At 41.4% G+C, this 21,691-nt stretch overlaps 2 protein-coding genes across 5 annotated transcripts in view; one reads left to right on the top strand and one right to left on the bottom strand.

Annotated features, from left to right (window-relative positions):
- LOC121693311 overlaps nucleotides 1-21,691 on the bottom strand; it is an 89,413-nt gene that overhangs the window by 42,379 nt on the left and 25,343 nt on the right. The window contains exon 2 of one of the 2 annotated variants that reach the window (XM_042072663.1): nucleotides 5,595-5,723. In XM_042072663.1, coding sequence (XP_041928597.1) covers nucleotides 5,595-5,655 — 61 coding nt within the window. In that variant the 5' untranslated portion in view covers nucleotides 5,656-5,723. Of the gene's footprint in view, nucleotides 1-5,594; nucleotides 5,778-21,691 lie in introns of those variants that run through there. The other variant, XM_042072662.1, reaches the window with a different exon arrangement.
- LOC121693307 (natural killer cell receptor 2B4-like) lies at nucleotides 9,542-17,189 on the top strand. Of its 3 annotated transcripts, none has more exons than XM_042072653.1 (5): nucleotides 9,542-9,734; nucleotides 14,059-14,367; nucleotides 16,104-16,358; nucleotides 16,639-16,700; nucleotides 16,934-17,189. In XM_042072653.1, exons 1-5 carry the CDS (start codon nucleotides 9,608-9,610, stop codon nucleotides 16,946-16,948), a joined length of 768 nt encoding a protein of 255 aa, XP_041928587.1. In that variant the 5' UTR covers nucleotides 9,542-9,607; the 3' UTR covers nucleotides 16,949-17,189. The 3 variants fall into 3 exon arrangements, with proteins under 3 accessions (XP_041928587.1, XP_041928588.1, XP_041928586.1); XM_042072654.1 differs by having other exon boundaries at nucleotides 17,016-17,036; XM_042072652.1 differs by having other exon boundaries at nucleotides 16,639-17,189.

Raw genomic sequence — 21,691 nt, forward strand, 5'->3', positions numbered from 1 at the left:
TGAACTATGAATTCTGCAATCTCGGTGAGGTGGACTGCGCCATGCGGTATTGGATTTTTAAAAAAGGCATTCGAACATGTTTGATAATGGTGGAGGTCAGGGGCGGACTGGGACCAAAAATCGGCCCTGGCATATTTGGTCCAAGCGGCCCTCAAATCGGTTGGGCACACCTAATTTAATACAAAATCTTTGCATTACCCTTAAATATGCATATATTTTCAACTGTCATGGAGCACTGAAAGTGATGTAGGCCTCATTGGCTATCACTCTGACTGATCAGAGGTAGCCATGGAGCACATGATCTCCATATTCAAGTAGCCTAGGCTATAGCTTACAAGCAAGAGTTTCTGCTTGAATTCAAAGTATCATTTCAAATTATTCAATGGGCTACATTTAAACTATACAATGCTCAACTGACAGCAGCACCAAACAGTTAATGAAGCCTATGTGTAAAGAGCTAAATTTGTCGTAGACGTTAATCACTGTAGGACAACTGAAACAGCACAAAATAAACAGGGCTGTTGCTGGAAATATTTTATTCCCCTATTAGGACAGCGGCAGTCCCATGCGTTTCGATTTCATTGGCCTGATTGAGTTTCGATTTCTGGAGCTCACGCCAACGGAGAGTTGCTAGACTAGCCCTGGCAGGGGCGCGTCTAGATTTCTAGGCTATCAACTATGCTTACTGTCCCTCTGCTCTGTATGGTTGCTTACATCCTCGTTCAAACTCACCGAACTTCAATATGTTGCTGACATATGCTAGCCTACTTGCAATATTGTATTTTTGAAGCTTCTACATTGGTGTTACTTTTGCACTATTGTCACTACTGGCACCCGCTGCAATTTCGTGTAGACAACTTCGATTAGGCTAACTTTTGATGCTCTCACAAAATCCTAGCTCTGAGCCAAAATGCGAGGGGTGGGGCTTGACGTGAGCTGTTATTGGATCAGTCGAGTGTCAATATGGAAATGTAACCAATGGGCCGCTGATTGTCCTTCCTTTGGGCCGACCGTTGGCCAAAATGATTAAATTATATATAGCCTATTCTATCGGCCCAAAAGGTGCGTCGGCCCACCGGGAAAATGCCCGGTATGCCAGATGGCCAGTCCGCCCATGGTGGAGGTTATTGTGCAGTATTGGGAATATAGGATAGTATTGGATAATACAGTTTTGAATGTTAAAAGTGAATAAACTCTAAGGTGGATAAACTCTCATAAGAGGTAGGTAGGCCTAAACTTTATTTCTGAAATGTCAGAGGTGGATAAACTGTGTTGCGTTTAGCCTCCACTACATCCTAATTTGCGCTGATAAGCCTATTCCCAGCTTTGTAACAGAAAGGTAATATTTGAATGTAAGCTATACAATGTAGGCTATAGATATTTTATATCATATATAGCCTACACAACCAAGGGACGGAAGTTATCCTCTGAAACCAGGGCATCTTCATATTTAGTGTTGCATCGCACCTGTTTTTTTTTGACTGGCAGTGCCCAAGATCAGATGACAATACGTGAGTTGAATAATGTAGGCTAAAATATAAAGGTAGGCCTAAAGCAAACAATGAAGGACAATGTTTAAGCCATTGGACATTATTGAAAGAAAACGATAGCAAAGATATGCAGAATGAATGAATAATATTGCATTCATCAGTTGGATATGGATAATGCTCAACAACCCTCTCTGGAAAAACACACAGAAATTGCAGCACTCAAATACAAGCTGAATAAAATACTGTCTGACAGAAGAACAGAGCCTTTACCTTTGCTAAACAAAAATACTTTGAATTTGGTGATAAACCACATAAATTGTTAGCGAGGCAATTACGGAAAATTGAAAATGACAGGGCTATTCACAAAGTCAAGTCAGGAGAGGATATAGCTTTGACCTCCTATAAAGACATTAACGACCGGTTCAAGCAATATTATGAAACTTTATACACACCGGTACATAACACGTCACCCACTACAGTACAATTATTCCTCGATGGATGCAAACTCCCTTCTTTAAGTGAAGAGGAGCAAAAGGTCTTAAATGCATTACATGTGAGGAAGTACTAGCCTCTATAGGATCACTGACTAATGGTAAAAGCCCAGGCCCTGATGGGCTAAGTAATGAGATTTACAAGAAGTTTGGTGGGCTGCTGGTTCCTTATTTACGTAAATTATACACACAGTCATATGAGGATGGCATACTGCCACAGACGCTGACTGAGGCCACCATCACCCTACTCCTTAAGAAAGGGAAGGACCCAGAAGAGGTGGGCTCATATAGGCCAATATCATTATTAAATACGGATCAAAAAATTCTCGCCAAAACATTAGCCAAGAGACTTAACGCCTTTATGAGTAAACTAGTACATCCGGACCAAACTGGGTTTGTCCCCAATAGGAATTATTTTCACAACCTCAGACGCCTTTTTAATATTATACATTACCCTAGGCCACCCACACATGACCTTGCTATTCTTAGTTTGGATGCCGAAAAGGCATTCTACAGGGTCGAATGGCCTTACTTATTTGCAGTTTTGGAGAAGTTCAATTGTGGCCATACGTTTACTTCCTGGATTAAACTATTATACAATAACCCCTGCGCTAGGATACTTACGAATCAGACCCTTTCTACTCCATTCCAACTTGGCAGAGGCACAAGGCACAAGGCAGGGGTGCCCACTTAGTCCATTACTATTTGTCCATAGATCCGCTTGCAGAAACCGTTCGATCACATCCCAAAATTCATGGTTAATAGCGAATGGTATCACCTAAGGAAGTGGTGTAAATAGAGAAAAGCAAGGGTCCTAATACTGATCCCTGAGGCACACCTGTGGTGAGGTCATGAGACTTAGATACCTGTCCCTGCCAAGACACGTTGAAAGAACGCCCTTTAAGGTAAGATTCAAACCAGTCAAGAGCTTTTCCAGAAATTCCCAGTTCAGATAGTATAGATAGGAGAATGTCATGGTTAACAGTATCAAAGGCTGCAGATAAATCTAGTAGAATTAATACTGATGACTGAGCAGAGGACTTAGCTACTCTCAATGCTTCAGTCACAGACAGAAGAGCAGTTTCAGTAGAATGACCACTCTTGAAACCAGACTGCATAGGGTCTAGTAGATTATTCTGATGAAGAAAGTCACAAACTTGCTTGAAGACCACTTTCTCCAAAACCTTTGACAAGAAAGGAAGAAGGGAGACAGGTCTGTAGTTCTTCACCTCAGTTGGATTAAGTGTACTTTTCTTTAGCAGAGGTGTAACCTTAGCCTGTTTAAAAGAACTAGATGTACCGCAGAGCCGTACAAAATATGACCGCCGCCCAGTCCAGCACATTTTTTCCACAAAAAGAAATCACGCTGAAAGGCCTATATGATTCTAACTGTCTCACTAAATTGCATTATCCACACTCAATTCTCACTGGTATCTGCTAGACAACAAGTACCAAAACATGATTAGTTCATAGATTTCACATGTAAAATTCATTTTATACAACCCCACCTCCATCTTGCCTGTTTATAATTCTGAGAAATTCTTGATTGTTTGTGTTATGTTTATGTTATGTGTGTGTGTGTGTGTGAGTGTGTGTGTGTGTGTGTGTGTGTGTCCGTGTGTGTGTGTGTGCGTGCGTGCGTGCTTGTGTTTGTGCCTGTGACATTACTGTGAATGTATGTGTGTGTGTGTGTGTGTATCTGTTTGTGCACATGTGTGCACATGAAATGGGTTAACATGACCCCTGGAGGCAAACATACGGAAAAAAATGGTCATCCTAGGCCCTACAGTTCTCAAGATATTCACAGAGAACTGTGTCTGCCCTACCCTCCTTTCGGGGGGTCCAGTCCAGCGGGGGGGCTACAGATCAAGATCAAAACGAAAAATGACGGTTCCATGCTATCCATGTGGGGGTACATGCCCACCAAGTTTTGTGTACCCCGGTCTTTCAGTGTCCCGGGAATCCTTGTTGGTGTACGTCACTAAATGTACACATAAATTATTTTATTGTAAGGCCCCCCATGAACGAAAGTACACAAAACTTGGTATGCATTCGGAGGGTGTCATAATGATCCTACACTTTTAATTTCGTGCAGTTTTGACCTTGTCAGCCAGAGATATTGTACCTAATTTTTTGCTTTTTAATTTTTAACTAGGTGGCGCTATACATGAAATAAGTGGTAATGGGATGGGTTGACATGCCCCCTTAAGACCAACATACATAAAAAGGTGGACCTCCTAGGCCCTATGGTTCTCGAGATATTCACAGAAAACTGTCTCCGGCCACCTACAGGCCAGTTGGTGTATAGTAACATAAATTAATTTATTGTGTGGCCCCCCATGAACGGAATTCCACAAAACTTGGCGTGCATACAGAGGGTGTCATAATGATCCTACACTTCCAATTTCGTGCAGTTTTGACTATGTTAGGTCACAGATACCTTCAATTACAACACCTCATTTTTACTTTTTTGTGTTTAACTAGGTGGCGCTATTCATGAAATGAGTGGTTATGGAATGGGTTGACATGGCCCCTTGAGATCAACATACAAAAAAAATGGTCCTCCTAAACCCTACGGTTTTCGAGATATTCACAGAAAACTGTGTCTGCCCTACCCTCCTTTCGGGGGGTCCAGTCCAGCGGGGGGGCTACAGATCAAAACGAAAAACGATGGTTCCATGCTATCCATGTGGGGTTACATGCCCACCAAGTTTCGTGTACCCCGGTCTTTCAGTGTCCCGGGAATCATTGACGGAAATTTGGGCATGCGAAAAAAAAAAAAAAAAAAAAAAAAAAATATCTGACTAAACCTATATGACCGGCCGCTTCGCTGCGCGGCGGTCATAATTATGTGGTGTCACTCCTCATAATCTAGCAGCGGCGGTGCACCTGGTTGTTTTAAAGGCTAACTAATGATATTAGCAGACGGTAGCGTTGTAAACTAAACACACAAATATTTAGGTTAAGGCTGGTGGCGACAAAAGGAAAGAAAGAAATCGAGTCCAAATGCACAAGTCTGAGTCCAAGTCATGAGTCCTTAAAATTAGGGCAGGAGTCTGTGACTCGAGTATTACAACACTGACTAAGTCATCATGCACTCCAAATAAAAAAAACTGATTTCAGTACAAATACTGTTTTAGGATCCTTTGAGTTTTGTAAATATAACAAAAACACATTTCCAACAACTCATAAAACTGCAATTACACGTTCCACCCTCGTATAATGGCTCCGACGCCCATGCCGGTACATCTAACTATTTGTATGAATGTTTGAGAACTGATCTTTCTGAGAACTGATCTTTCATTATTTTTTATATAATATTCATCTAAGGGAAATTCTTATTAACTCTATATAATCTAATCTACTAATAAAACGGAAACGTTGTTATATCTAAAAACTGCCCCCAGAGAGTAGCACTGTAGCTTCCTGGCTGCTCTAGCGATTTCTTTTGTTTTTCCGTACCGAGAGCACTCTGTGCCTGAGAAACACTGATCTGTGTGAAACATTGCTAGAGATCATTCTAACTTTAACAAACAATAGGGAGTTGCTTTGTATTTAGTCTTTTTTGAAGGACTGCAGTGAATTTGATACAGGATCATTACTGAATCATTACCTGAGTGAAGCTGTACATGAAGTATGAATAGTCCCAGCAGTGTAGAGAGATGTGTGTCCATGCTGCATGCGTACTGAAAGTGCTCAACTTCCTCTCAGCAGAAATATTTCACCATCACCCACTCACCCCCTTCACACACCACACACACAACATTCCAGTAAAGAAATTCATATAAATAAACAAATAAACTAGATGTACCGCATAGCGGTACAAAATATGACCGCCGCTCAGTCCTGTACATCCGTTCCGCGAAAATAAATCACACTTCAGTTTGTCTCCATATTTTACTCCATCCCCCACTCTTGAAACTTTTGTGTATGCTTGTTTGGCATGCCTGAGTGTGTGTGTGCGGCTGCACAGAAAGTAGCCTACTGGTGCTGAAAAGGTGAATAGATTGTAGCCAAAGAAGATGTAGCATTGTTATAAAACCTTTAAAATCTCTAAACAATCACAAGTAGGGCAGTTCATCACAGTTCATCCATTGCAACTGGATTGATGAAAGGTCACTTACACCTGTAGGCTACATTGTATTTGGGAAAAGCAAAAGGTATAAGCATAATGTTATTTATTTATTTTTTATGTATTTATAAACAAAAACATCTCTGTCAGTTACATGCCGTTTTCAACAGCCATCAAAAAACAAAGGTCATTTTTGGATGGATGGATTTTTTGTGAATGTTTCTTCTTCTACATAAGATTTTAGTCATCTTTAGTTCATGTAATACTTTATTGTCAATGCACAAATTAAGTAACAGTACTCTGAAACGTTATTGTTAATGCACAAATTAAGTAACAGTAGTCTGAAACGAAATGCTGTTTTACATCTAACCAGTGGTGCAAATAACTGACATGTCCAAATGGGCCTTGATGAAATGCGTCGCTAGACTGTTCAATACACATTTTAACGGGCCAAAGTTGAAGAGCTTTTGTCCGTTATTGTTCGTGCAAATATAGGCTGATTCATGTTCCCTTGCATTGTGTAACTGAGGTCCATGGCTAGTCTGGCTTTCATCAGACCAAGCTCAATCTTTTAAGAAATCAAAAAATAAATAGCGGGCAGATTAGGCTGGGTTCACCCAGCCTAGTCCATAGGCACCCGATATTGTTTAATTTTCCGATTGAGATATACACGCTCTGGCTATTCTAAATGCAAAAATGCATCAGGGAGTTATGACAAAACTGTAACTAACAAACTAGATCCTAATAGAAAGCTGTTAGCTTCCCTAAGCTACAGGTAGGATTATAAGGTAGGCCTATTTACAACATAAATTGTCAATAGGCTATGCTGGCGACACAAATAAAATCTCCTTTGGAAACCAATGGCTTACGCCTTACAGTATCAAGCGGACTTAAACTGCCATATCGTGGCGAAAAGTTGTAATAACATTCACGCAGCTCCATGAGTCAAGGAAAGCGCGAATGAAGTAGCCACTTCTAAATGGGACCCACTACACAGTAGCTTAAGGTGTGTTGCTAAAGCAGCCATAATGAAATGAAGGTGTCATTGTTTGGATACTTCACACACACATGCTTTTTAATTTCACAGACTACAACTACCAAGCTGGAATCAAAGCACATCGATTCCCCTCTCACACCATGCACGCACTTAAAACAAAATAAACAGGCGTCTCAGTCTCACGCATGTATAGGCAAAACTGTATCAGACCGGTGTAACGTTGGTAAATCTTCCATTGCACAGAATGATTTTGTAGCACGTGCAATAAATGACAGTCGAAAGATACAAACAGTGCTGCTATACATTTGCTTGGTATAACCGCATTTATAGTTTTCTACAAATGCAATCAATCAAATGGGCCTCAATCACTCAACCAACGCTAACGGTAACATAACATTACCTAGGTCCTTATTGATATTACACTAATATTTTGTTCGTAGTCCAGTTTGCAACAATTATTAGTTAACACTAAGTTGTAAACACTTCGGAAAAAAAATATTTTAAACTGGATATACCAAAAAACGTTGATGTAATGGCTTCCTGCAAGGACTTTTACAGGCTTTTCCCAAATCACGGAAGAAACGTTGATGCAGCGGTATAGTAGCAGATAATCAGGCAAGTCTTATTTAAATAAACTCCTGGTGCACTTACAAACTTTCTAATGCCTCGTTATTGGAGCATTGGAACACAGGACTTGTGCATTTGAGAGCGCTCTCTCGCGGCTGTAGACATAATGTTTCATGTAGGGTTCATGTCAGTTAATATAAATTAACATTTAAAAACATGTTCAATTATATATTGAAGTCGCACCTGACTATAAGTCGCAGAACCAGCCAAACTATGAAAAAAAGTGTGACTTATTAGCGTGTTATTGGACATGGACACGATGCTCTTCTCCTCCACTGTGGGGTTAGAGTAATGGACACACACACACATGCCCACACACACACAGGCACGTACGCACACACACGCATGCACACATGCATACACACACACACACACACACACACACACACACACACATAAATATGCTCATCATATGCTCATGAGTGTGCAGCGATGAAGCCACATCCTCTCACTGAGCTGCATGCAGCTGAGACCATTACCACAAGTCCAGCTAAAGGTGACACACACACACACACACACACACATGCAAGCACACACATGTGCACCCCCACACACACGCACACACACATACACACATACTGTACATATACGCCACTGAGATATAAATATGCTCATCAACTCAGCACGTCTCAGATATTACAGGTCAGGCAGAGAGGCTCTCTGGACTTTTACATTTTTTTAATTACAGTTTTTGCTTGAACACTTTTTGCAAAACTCGGCTCATTTTGTCAAAACTTTACACACAAGCACACAAGACACAACACTGGGAAATAAAGCATTCACATCTGTGTCCAATTGAAACTCTGCTATCAAAACCTAACAATCCTTGTCAAAATGTCACTCTGATGACAAAATGATACACACTTGCATCATATGAATACACTTTCAGATTGGCAGCAACACACTAGTGTACTTTATATCTGCAGTCTTTAATGTTCAATGCTTTTATTCAGTTCATTTGTTATGTTTTTTTCCAACAAAGGTTTTGACAAAAAACAAAAATGAAAGTACTGAAAGGTTACAAATGACATCACCTCAATACTGTACATCACAGTATTATACTTTACAGTTCACTACAGTACAGTAAATGCAGTAACGCAAAAATGAAAACAAAAATACACTACTGTAAAACAGGCATAGATGTGTCTGCCCAGCTTCTCTCATTGTCAGGCCATGATTTATCACATGATCCACCAAAGTTGTTCTAATATCATCTGACATATTGTTCCGTGCAAAGCCTCCTCCACCACCTCCTACTCCTCTCTCTCTGTCTTCCTCTTCCTCCACCTCTTGCTCTCCCTGCCTCCATGCTCGCAAAGTTCTCAAAATGGCTCAACTGAGGCCTATTTGTGGCTGGCTGATTGGTGTTCAGTTTTGTAAGTAAGTATTTTCAAGTGTGTCTAAGTGTTTTCAATCACCCAATGTGTTTTGTATTTTGAATAGATGTGTTATTCCAATGGTACCCATGAACAAAGTGTCTTAAGTATGAAATAGTGTGTAGTGTGCAGGAGCAAGTGTGTTGCAGAATTACAACTAACGTGCAAAGCAGCGCTTTTGTTTAAGATATGGTTACACTGTGTTTAGGGTATAGTAACAAAAGCTTCAAGTTTTGTTACTTTGGTCTAAGCATGTGTCTATAGTGTTCAAGCAATGGGCAAAAACTGTAATCTACAGCGGCCCCACCTGTACAGAACTTCAACACCTCGTCTCTAAGAAACATTCTGCCTCTGTAGAAGAACTCAGTCTTAGTTCTGTTTTACAGTAATACACAACATCTCTGTCTGGAGTGTGTGGTGTGGGGCGTTGGCTAAAGGGCATTACAGAACAGGAAACACGGAGGAGGGACACCACCAAAGCCACAGACCAATCACAGCACAGAGATCAGCTCATATGAACAGACCAGCCAATCACAGCACAGAGATCAGCTCATATGAACAGGCCAGTCGCTTGGTCACATCAGACAGAGATCAACAGAGATCGACGGCTGTACGGAATCTTCTGGGTCGTGATGTTTCTTCTGCTGGTCATTGGACTGATGAGCACCACTGGGCCTGCAGGTCAGACACACTGAATGACTTCATGTCAACTGACTGTGCTGTATATCTGTCTGTATATCTGCTGTAGTGTGTGTGTGTGCGTGTGTGTGTGTGTGTGTGTGTGTGTGTTTGTGTGTACGTATGTGTGTGTGTGTGCGTGTGCGTGTGTGTGTGTGTGTGTGTGTGTGTAAAATGTAGGGAACCTAGAGGAGTTTCCTACAGGACAATAAAATAGTTAATGTGAACAAACATCAGATCAAAGACTGAACACGTCCTGCACGTGTATATGCACTAAATCAACAGTGTAGCATGTCCACGTGTATATACATGGGCGGACTGGCCATCTGGCATACCGGCATTTTCCCGGTGGGCCGACGCACCTTTTGGGCCGATAGAATAGGCTATATATAATTTAATCATTTTGGCCAACGATGGTCCAAAGGAAGGACAATCAGCGGCCCATTGGTTACATTTCCATATTGACACTCGACTGATCCAATAACAGCTCACGTCAGGCCCCACCCCTCGCATTTTGGCTCAGAGCCAGGATTTTGTGAGCCATCAAAAGTTAATCGAAGTTGTCTACACGAAATTGCAGCGGGTGCCGGTAGTGACAATAGTGCAAAAGTAACACCAATGTAGAGGCTTCAAAAATACAATATTGCAGATAGGCTAGCATATGTCAGCAACATATTGAAGTCTGTTGAGTTTGAACGAGGATGTAAGCAAGCATACAGAGGGTAGTGAGCAGGTGGTTGAGCCTACAGTAGTTGAGGCTACATGATAAGAACTCAGTGGTGGAGCAGGTAGGCTATGTGTGACATGACATTCTGACGATGATGATTATGATGACTTATTAATTGCGATAATGTAATGATATGGTAATGATTACGTAAGGCCATGCTGTGATTATAATAACAAATAGTGCAAATTAAATGTTCTAAATGAATTATTTGCAAACCCGGACAGCAAAAGACCGTCAAATGGATGTTAATTGTTGGTCAGATTGATCAGTTTCCGTCAGATGCCCAAAATTCAACATCGATGGCATGAGTGGTGGTTGGTCTCTTAGTCCATGAGCCACAGGCCCAAAAAGGGGCGTATCACTACCACTTTTTTTTCAAATCAGAGGTCAACTTTGAAGGCCTGTACAGCCACAAAGCTACAAGATCCAACTTGCTATCATACCATTTTATACTCCAGAGATATGTAGCTTTCAGAAAAATATAGTGAGAATTTGCCCCCCCAAGTGGTAGTGACGACCCCCTGTGGCTCATGGACTATCTCAAAGTAGAGCGTCGAAAGGGTTCTATCTTGGAAATGTTATCATGGTAAAGATGGGCTAAAAGACTGTAGACTGACAGAAATGTAGGCTACAAAACATCAAGTCATATTCATGCACAAGCCAACTAAGCTATATATACAGTAACCTAAACGATAGGCTACTGGAAGACATTAAAGATAATTAGTTAATGTAGCTATAATGTTCCAAAATGTACCAGCAATGTAGTATAGCCTACAGGAATAAAATATTTCCAGCAACAGGCCTATTTATTTCGTGTTGTTTCAGGTAATTTAGCTCTTTACACATAGGCTTCAGTAGCCTAACTGTTTGGTGCTGCTGTCAGTTGAGCATTGTTTAAATGTAGCCTATTGAATAATTTGAAATGATACTTTGAATTCAAGCAGAAACCCTTCTTTAATAATTGCTTGTATAGCCTAGGCTACTTGAATATGGAGATCATGTGCTCCATGGCTACCTCTGATCAGTCAGAGTGATAGCCAATGAGGCCTATCACTTTCAGTGCTCCATTACAGTTGAACATATATGCATATTTAAGAGTAATGCAAAGATTTTGTATTTAATTAGGTGTGCCCGACCGATTTGAGGGCCGCTTGGGTCCAATATGCCAGGGCCGATTTTTGGTCCCAGTCCGCCCCTGTGTATATATGTACTAAATCAACAGCGTAGCATGTCCTGCACGTGTATATATGTACACTATTAGATACACATCGAGGTGCTTCCTCCTACATATATATGTATATATATATATATATATATATATATATATATATATATATATATACATATATATATATATATACATATATTATGTACGTGATAAACAACATAGTTGGTCATATGTGCATATAAACAGCATAGTTGGTCATGTGTATTTAAACAGCATACTTGATCATATGTGCATTTTAAAAAGCATAGTTGGTCATGTGTGTATTTAAAAAGCATAGTTGGTCATATGTGTATTTAAACAGCATAGTTGGTCAGGTGTATTTAAATAGCATAGTTGGTTATACACCTGTATGTGCTTATAAACAGCAATGTTGGTCATATGCATATTTAAACAGCATAGTTGGTCATATACGTATTTAAACAGCATAGTTGGTCATATGCGTAGTATATGGACTTTTATTTTGACAAGTTGTCAACGTCTTCCAAATTCATGAAAGGTTTGGTATGGATGTCATGTCTAATTAAACAGTCAGGAATGCTTTATGTGCAGTTTATGACAGCTGTTATGAATGTGAACAGGAATGCTTTATGTGCAGTTTATGACAGCTGTTATGAATGTGAACAAAACAAACCCAAAATAAATGGGAAAAAGAGAGAGAGACAGAGAGAGATAGAGGGAGAGAGAAAGAGAGAGGAAGAGAGAGAGAGAGAGAGGGGAAGACAGAAAGAAAGAGAGAGAGAAAGAAAGAGAGAGAGAGAGAGAGAGAGGGAGAGAGAGAGAGAGAGAGAGAGAAAGAGAGAGAGAAAGAGAGAGAGAGAGACAGAGAGAAGAGAGGAAGAGAGAGAGAGAGAGAGAAAGAGAGAAAGAGAGAGGGAGGGAGAGAGAGAGATAGAAAGGGGCAGAGCAAAGCGGCCTACTCCAAAAGAGTGAGCACAGAGAGAGAGCCTGAGAAGTCTTTGGCACGTTCCTTATGGCCTCCTTACACCAAACAACTTTGACAAGATTTGGGAAAGATTCTTGAAAGATTGGAGTCTTTTAACTAATGCCCCTATTCAAGCTGTACTCAAAAGACTCCAATCTTTCAAGAATCTTTCTCAAATCTTGTCAAAGTGGTTTGGTGTAAGGAGGCCATTAGATACACAATGTATGTTATATGCACTGGAGAAAAAACACTTAGATACACTGTGTATCAGCCCTGCCCCCTTACAACACCGATTTTGACTCCACTCACCAGATCTGCATCCCCATCTACTAATGAGTCTCATTTCACTCATTTCAGTTAATCCTCTGCACCTGTCCACGCCCCTATTTAAACCCTCCTGTTTAGCCTCTCTTTGTGTTGTCTTGATTCAGACGCCGATTACTGAACCTTGTATGCGTTCCTATTCTCATTGCTCGTTCTCTGTTTTGGCTGGTATCTCATCTGTGTTTTATTAATTGCCCTTATGCAAGTTTTGTTTTGGGAATTAAATACAAGAGTCCTGCACTTGCGTTTGGTCTCATCCTTCCTTGACACACTGTAAAAAAGTCACTAAAAAACACTTAGATATACTGTATACTGTTGGGCTGTCCAATTTATGAAACCATATTACATTAGATAAAACAGTCTAGTTTTGAATGAAACAACCTAATTGTGTTCAAATAGTCATTCCAATTGAGTAATCCACTTCCCTAATTGAATCATGTTAGGTAAGCGTATACTGTATACTGGGGGGGCGGGGGGGTTGTCACAGTTACTAAAACCACAAAATATGAAGCAAGTACTGAACCAGTACAAAGTATCAAAATTAACTTCCTTTAACACTGATGTTGCAATACTACATCTGAATGCCTGTATTCTCAGTACATGTGTCCCCATGTCAAAATGATGTTGATATTACTTGAATATTTCATGTCAACTTAATTTAAACAATTTCATTGGAATTACTTGATAAAATTGGGTAACTCCGGCATGACCCTTGGATCATAGGACCCTGGGAATGTAGGATCCTTGGAGCATAGGATCCTTGAAACATAAGACCCAGGGAATGTACCCTGGGAACATAGGATCCTTGGATCATAGGACGCTGTGAATGTAGGACTCTTGGAACATAGGACCCTGTTAATGAAGGACCTATTGGTCCCATTATGTGCCATATCAATCTGGGGAACCCAGGACCCTGAGTAGATGGAGTGTAGGGATGAGCCCAAATCAACACAGTGTGAAATGGCAATGAGCGCACCACTAGGAGTCTAATGTACGCGTTCTCTTCCAGCAGTGCTCTTTTGTAGCGGGTGTAAATGACTTTATGCCATAATGGCATTGAACTTGAATGTGAACTCTTGGACACGCTGTCTCACTCATGATGCTCATCGTTGTTGTGTCTCTACAGTGTCTGCAGCTGAGCTGCTTGTGCTGGAGGGAGGATCAGTCACTCTGAATGTGACAGGACATGAAGACAAACATGACTTAAAAAGAATGTCATGGAGTTTTTATGAACAAGAGATTGTGGTGTACAGCCATAAAAACAGTGATGTGGATTATGACTGTGTTTATGAAGCCAGAATGGAGTTTGATGTGAACACCTTCTCCCTGCGGCTGAAGAATCTGCAGAAGACGGACTCTGGACTCTACAAAGCAGAGAAGGCTTTACATGGAAAACAAAAAGAGACTGTAGCTGAATACAGGATTTATGTCCTGGGTGAGAGCATCAGATACATTTATCAACAAGGGGCATGTTATGAATATGCTTCTTATTATTCCTCTTTGTAAGTGATGTAAGTGTGTGTGTGTGTGTGTGTGGTGTGTGTGTGTGTGTGTGTGTGTGTTTCTGCATACAGTATGTGGCGTAACTCATTTATGTATTCTATTTATTTATTTATCTATATTCTTATATTCCCAAGTCAAGGAACGTGGTAGAATCATAATATGCAGATCACTCCCACACACACACACACACACACACACACACAGGAACATCATCTGACACCGCTGCCCCTACACACACACAGCAATCCAGACTATCCTCATTTGTAGATCCAAGTGCTACCAGAGCTGAAGCTTCCGTCTCTATCTCCCCTTGATGACCCAACTCTTTTCCAAACACTTCTGACCGCCCAACACACCTAACATGCTCCATCTCCTTTGACTACTACTGCACTCTCTTCCTCTGGGTGTAGTAGTTACTGTTGTAGTATTTACTGGTGTAGTATTTACTGTAAGTAGTATTTATTGTTGCAGTATTAATTGTTATTAAAGAAGCCCTACGCAGGTCTGGTTATTCCTTTGCTGTTTCTGGGTTTTCGCCTGATTTGGGCTCATATTTCACGACATAGCTCCCCCTGCAGCTTCGGTAGCAAGTGACTGCTATGCTAAACCCCCACTAGCTAGCGAGCTAGCCATCAATAAACCAAGCTAAACACATACAGGGCTCACAATAAAACGGTTGAGCAAACACATTGTTCAAGAGACTATCAAATCATATTACAAAAAGTTCACCCAAGGGTAGGCTACTTACAATTTCAACAGCAACAAAGCCAAGTCGGAGTCCGTTTTGCAGTCTTCTTAGAAACTACAATCTGACTACATTTTCGAGTATTTCCGCCGAGTCACATCCGGATGTGTTCGGACCGCGACCAGAAAGTTGCATATTCGTTTTTTTCCGCACTAGGGGGAGACGAAACACCCACCAAACGACCCAAAAAGTGTTGTAGAACCATCAGAACGACTCTCAACCTGCATAATTAAGGTCATTTTTGCTAAAATTGTTGCATAGGGCCTCTTTAAAGGTCTCATTGGATAAAAGCTGCTAAATGTAAAGTATAGTGGTGTGTTTTGCAGAGCCTGTAGCAGCCCCCACTCTGACTGTGGTGTGTGTGTGTGCGTGTGTGTGCGTGTGTGTGTGTGCGTGTGTGTGTGTGTGTGTGTGTTTAACAGAGCCTGCAGCAGCCCCACTCTGACTGTGGTGTGTGTGTGTGAGTGTGCGTGCGTGTGTGTGTGTGTGTGTGTGTGTGTTTAACAGAGCCTGCAGCAGCCCCCACTCTGACTGTGGTGTGTGTGTGTGAGTGTGCGTGCGTGTGTGTGTGTGTGTGTGTGTGCGCGTGTGTGTGTGTGTGTGTGTTTAACAGAGCCTGCAGCAGCCCCCACTCTGACTGTGGTGTGTGTGTGTGTGTGCGTGTGTGTGTGTGCGTGCGTGTGTGTGTGTGTGTGTGTGTGTGTGTGTGTGTGTGTGTGTGTGTGTGTGTGTGTGTGTGCGTGCGTGTGTGTGTGTTCAACAGAGCCTGTAGCAGCCCCTACTCTGACTGTGGTGTGTGTGTGTGTGTGTGTGTGTGTGTGTGTGTGTGTGTGTGTGTGTGTTTAACAGAGCATGCAGCAGCCCCTACTCTGACTGTGGTGTGTGTGTGTGTGTGTGTGTGTGTGTGTGTGTGTGTTTAACAGAGCCTGCAGCAGCCCCCACTCTGACTGTGGTGTCTAACTGGTCCAGCAGTGACTCCTGTAGTGTGACTCTAAACTGCACAGGACTCAACGTGTCTCTGATCTCCAGCTGTAACGGCATCGTCTGCTCTCAGGAGGAAGGAGTCACATCCCTCTCCATCTCTCTCAACCACAGCACTGTCTCCTGTAACCATAGCAACCCTGTTAGCTGGAGCCAGGCCACCATGGACCTTAAACCACTCTGCCCACTGTACAGAGGTGAGACATACTAACACGAGGTTCATTAGCACAGACAGGTCACGATAAACAAGTACAATACGCATGGTATAAAAGATAAACAATACACATACGAGTGCGGTGGCAGTGCATGAATGTAGCATGACTTGCAAATACGTTGTTTCCTGTGTCATAGTGTAGTTTTACACATGTAATAAGAAAGCAACCATGTAACTGCAACAAGATATATATTTATGAATATGGGAGGAATACCCACCCCAAACATGCACATACACCATTAACATGTTGTGACTCATTTCAGATGATTTAGCGCCCCCTGCTGGAATGTCTCCATGTCTGCTGAAGGCCCTGCTGGTGACTGTAGTTCTGATCACCATGGTTACTGCTGTCATCACTGTTCACATCAGAGTGAAACTTGATAAATCAAAATAAATGTGTACGCACACACAAAAAGCTCACAGGAATCGAATCCGACACAAACATCCGAGTCTCCGAGCTTAAAATCCAACCTGTCTTTCCGTCTTTGTGTTCAAGTCATTTTTCCCCTGTGGGAGGTCGGAATGTGGCGTGAAGGCTATAATATGCTGCTCCTATAGGCTATGCTCCTATAGGCTATAGGCTATGCTCTTATAGGCTATGCTCCTATATGCTATGTTCCTAAAGGCTATGCTCTTATAGGCTATGCTCCTATAGGCTATGCTCCGTAGCCGATTGTGCAATTGGTTGGGTGAGGACGTAGACTACAGTAGGCTGTGTGTGTGTGTGAGAGGGAGGAGGGAGGCGTGTGTGATAGCGTGTGTGTGTTGCCATCATAAGTGTAGTCCAGTTTACTTCACCTGTACAGTATGTTGTGCCACTATCAGGGTTGGGTCAGATTACTTTGAAATGTAATCCATTACTGACTACAAATTACATGGCAATTTTTGTAATCAGTAATGTAATCAGTTGGATTACCAAAAACATGTAACGTAATCTGATTACTTTTAGATTACTTCAATAAATATGCCCATTAAGTAAAAGATACCACCACAGAATTGATGCACTCAGAATTGATCCACTCTTCTCCAAACATGCACAACTCAGTTTAACCTTTATAAGGGCACACCTGGACAAAGAATTTAGCTTTTGCTGGATTTTTGTGACCCAGGGACATGGCCTGAGATTGGCATAAAAAAGGGAAGCTTTAAACCCAAATGACACCATTTCCATTGTGGGGGTGAGAAAATTACTATTTTGGGATGTTTTTCAACCAGGGGGACCTAGTGACTTTCTCAAAGTAAACGGTAACACTAAACCAAGAGGCTACATTAAGATTAGGAGGGAAAGATCAGGCAGTTTGCCGAGAGACCTGCCCCAATAGTATGTAAGTTAGTAAGTAAATATATCTTTTGATCCCAAGATTTTGAAGCCCAAAGGCCTAAGCCCTAACCAGTAGGCCATGGCTGCCCTAAAAGGCAGCATTTGAACATTAAACCACACAATGATCCAAAACATACAGCCAAACAAGGCAAGAAATGGTTAACAGAGAACAATATCAATATTTTAGAGCGGACCTCAATCCGTCAAAAAAGTGAGCACAAGGCCAAAGTGATGGCAAATAATCGTTCCTGCCTCAAACCCCAGATTGCTGCTAAAAAGGTGCAGTCTACAATCATTGTGGAGACATGAAGAGGCTTGGTGGGTATTATATGAACCATTTTAAGAGCTGGTGGTAAATAAATAAATACATTTTGGGGCAGCCATGTTAGCGCTTCGGACTTGTGACCGGAGGGTTGCTGGTTCGAACCCCGACCAGTAGGCACGACTGAAGTGCCCTTGAGCAAGGCAACTAACCCCTCACTGCTTCCCGAGCGCCGCTGTTGTTGCAGGCAGCTCACTGCGCCGGGATTAGTGTGTGCTTCACCTCACTGTGTGTTCACTGTGTGCTGAGTGTGTTTCACTAATTCACGGATTGGGATAAATGCAGAGACCAAATTTCCCTCACGGGATCAAAAGAGTATATACTATACTAAAGATGTTTTCAGTGATTGTTTAAAAAGGGTATGAATAATTTTGAACACGCAATTTTTCATAAAAATGTTAAAAAAGATAAAAACACTTTTTTTTATTCCATGTTTTTACCACATTGTCTTGCAACCTTTTGGCATGTGCAAGTGTCATTTTAAGTAAGAACAAACATATTGGTCAAGAGAAAATCAATATTTGCCAGGGGTATGAATAATTTTGTTCTTAACTATATCTTAAAAAAGTCTTAAAGGTGAACATCCGAATGAACTGCTTGTCAAATGAAAAGATAGCTAGGCTATCATAAAAAAGTTGCATTGTTTGCATGATAAAATGTAATCAGGCAATTCACAACAATGTAACTGTAATCTGATTACACAATTTTTTTATTGTAATCTGGGCTGATTATAGTTACTTGATTTTTGTAATCTGATTACGTAATCCAGATTACATGTAATCCGTTACTACCCAACCCTGGCCACTATACATTGTGTATGTCATGTACATTACATGCAACTTCCACTTATGATTTCATGTGATTGTCATGATGGTAAAATCTTGAATAACGGTATTACACCCCTGCAGAAAAAAACAGTTTATGCTGGTAGCTGGTTTTAGCTGGTCTTTGCTGGTTTTCTTCCAGCTCTTGCTGGTCTTTGCTGGTGTAGCTGGTTGGACCACCAGCTGGATATGCTGGCGTGACCATCTGAGGAAGCTGGTCATGCTGGTTTGACCAGCCTGTCGTGTGGGATACAGCTGGTGCAAGATGGTCATGCTGGTGACCAGCCTGCCAAGCTTGACATTGTTGGTGTAGGATGGTCATGCTGGTTTGACCAACATAAACTGGCACGGCCAGTTAAACCAGCAGTGTAGACCAGCAACACCACCTAAAATGACCAGCTTGAGGTGGTACGACAAGCAAAACCAGCTGAATTACCATCGTTAGGTGGGTTAACCAGCTGAAGGTATGTTTTCGCAAGAGATTTGCTGGTCTAGCTGGTCAACCATCATAGGGTGGTCAAACAAGCTGGTCAACCAGCAAACCACCTTTAGCTGGTCAGGCTGTTTGTTTCAGCAGGGACGTTACAATGTGTCAATTGAAGCTAAATGATACATTGTGGTTGTGCTGTGCTGTTTTAGAGACATCGAGGAATGCTGCCCCATGTTCTGTGGACACATTTGTTGTGTATGGAATTTCATTGCATTGATATGTTGTGTCCCTTTAAATTGTCATGCAAATAAAGCTTATTGAGTTGAGAGACAGAGAGACATGAGTGTGCGTTTACATACATGGCCATAGTTTGTGCATAGAGCTCATAGTTTACAGCTAACAGTATAAATATATTAATGTGATAATAATGCAGGTTCCATGTGGAATCCATATCTGCTCCACTCTAGAGGGTTCAGCTCTCATATGAATCCATATCTGCTCCACTCTAGAGGGTTCAGCTCTCATATGAATCCATATCTGCTCCACTCTAGAGCACTCATATGAATCCATATCTGCTCCACTCTAGAGGGTTCAGCTCTCATATGAATCCATATCTGCTCCACTCTAGAGGGTTCAGCTCTCATATGAATCCATATCTGCTCCACTCTAGAGCTGTCATATGAATCCATATCTGCTCCACTCTAGAGGGTTCAGCTCTCATATGAATCCATATCTGCTCCACTCTAGAGGGTTCAGCTCTCATATGAATCCATATCTGCTCCACTCTAGAGCTGTCATATGAATCCATATCTGCTCCACTCTAGAGGGTTCAGCTCTCATATGAATCCATATCTGTTCCACTCTAGAGGGTTCAGCTCTCATATGAATCCATATCTGCTCCACTCTAGAGGGTTCAGCTCTCACATTATGCCTCATAGGGGGTTTGTGCAGACTGTTTAGTGAGGAATAATGTGCAGGGAAGGAAGAGGGACACAGAGCTCAGGGACTCCTGATTTAATCAGAACACTTTTATTTACACTTATCCGCCAAGTCCAGTCTTTCCCAACAACATCTTCATCTTAATTTAAACAGCATTGTGTAAATACATAAAAAAAACAGGTTATTTATGTCCAATGTAAAAAATCTCTGTTGTTCTGTTGTATTACATCGATAGGAGAAACACCATAATTATTTCTCTTTAATACTGTGACAAGATATGGCTATCAACAAATACAACATTATAACAACATTATAACAACATAATGGAATATTTCAAATGAGTAAATCATATACAGTATGTATAAAGCTCTGTTTTGTTGAAAGACTAGAATATTTCTAAAACAAACATAAATAGAAATATAGCCGCAAGCGGCAATGGCGGGCCCGAGCACCTGCAGGCTGCAAACCGTGACATGTCGGAATCCAACAAAGCACCGACATGGTGCGTTTGTGAAATGTACATATTTGATGCATGTGCTATTTGTTGTTGCATGTTATTTTTTGCCACATTTTCTTACTTGGCCAGCTGGGGGCGCTATGCCAGGCAGGCCCATTGGGTGTCTGGATGTCATCATAATCATAATATTTATTAACCTGAGAAGTTTCAGACCATTCATTCAAAGCATAGAACATTTCTGACACACTTCCTGCTTGTCCAGATGGTGGCGCAATGCTAGGCATGGGAATTACACAAGTGAATATCATCAGAATATTGATATCCAATATTTTATAAAATTTGAGATCAAACAGTTAAGGCATTGCCCATTTCTGGCACATTTCTCACTTGGCCAGGTGGTGGCGCTATGCCAGGCAGGCCCATTAGGTGTCTGGATATGATGCTAAGCATCTGAATTACACATGTGAATATCATCACAATAATGATTTCCAATATTTTATACCTTTCAAGCTTCATAGTGAATATTGTCATTACCATGGAATTCAATAACCTTTATTTATTTATTTAAATACTTTTTTGATCCCGTGAGGGAAATTTGGTCTCTGCATTTAACCCAATCGGTGAATTAGTGAAACACAAACAGCACACAGTGTACACACAGTGAGGTGAAGCACACACTAATCCCGGCGCAGTGAGCTGCCGGCTTCAACGGCGGCGCTCGGGGAGCAGTGAGGGGTTAGGTGCCTTGCTCAAGGGCACTTCAGCCACGGCCCACTGGTCAGGGCTCGAACCGGCAACCCTCCGGTTACAAGTCCAGAGCGCTAACCAGTGGGCCACGGCTGTCCCACTTTTTTTATTTTTTTTTATTTACTTTTGTAAAACATTTCAAGCCATGCATGGTGAATTAAGACACGTTTATTGTTTATGTGGAAGGGTATTAAAATTCATAGTTTCGCTATTTCGTCAAATTACAACATATCAAAAAAAGCTTCACAATTTAGAATCAGAAGCATATTGGCATCA

This window comes from Alosa sapidissima, chromosome 19 (assembly GCF_018492685.1).
Source record: "Alosa sapidissima isolate fAloSap1 chromosome 19, fAloSap1.pri, whole genome shotgun sequence".
NCBI classification, from domain to species: domain Eukaryota; kingdom Metazoa; phylum Chordata; class Actinopteri; order Clupeiformes; family Clupeidae; genus Alosa; species Alosa sapidissima.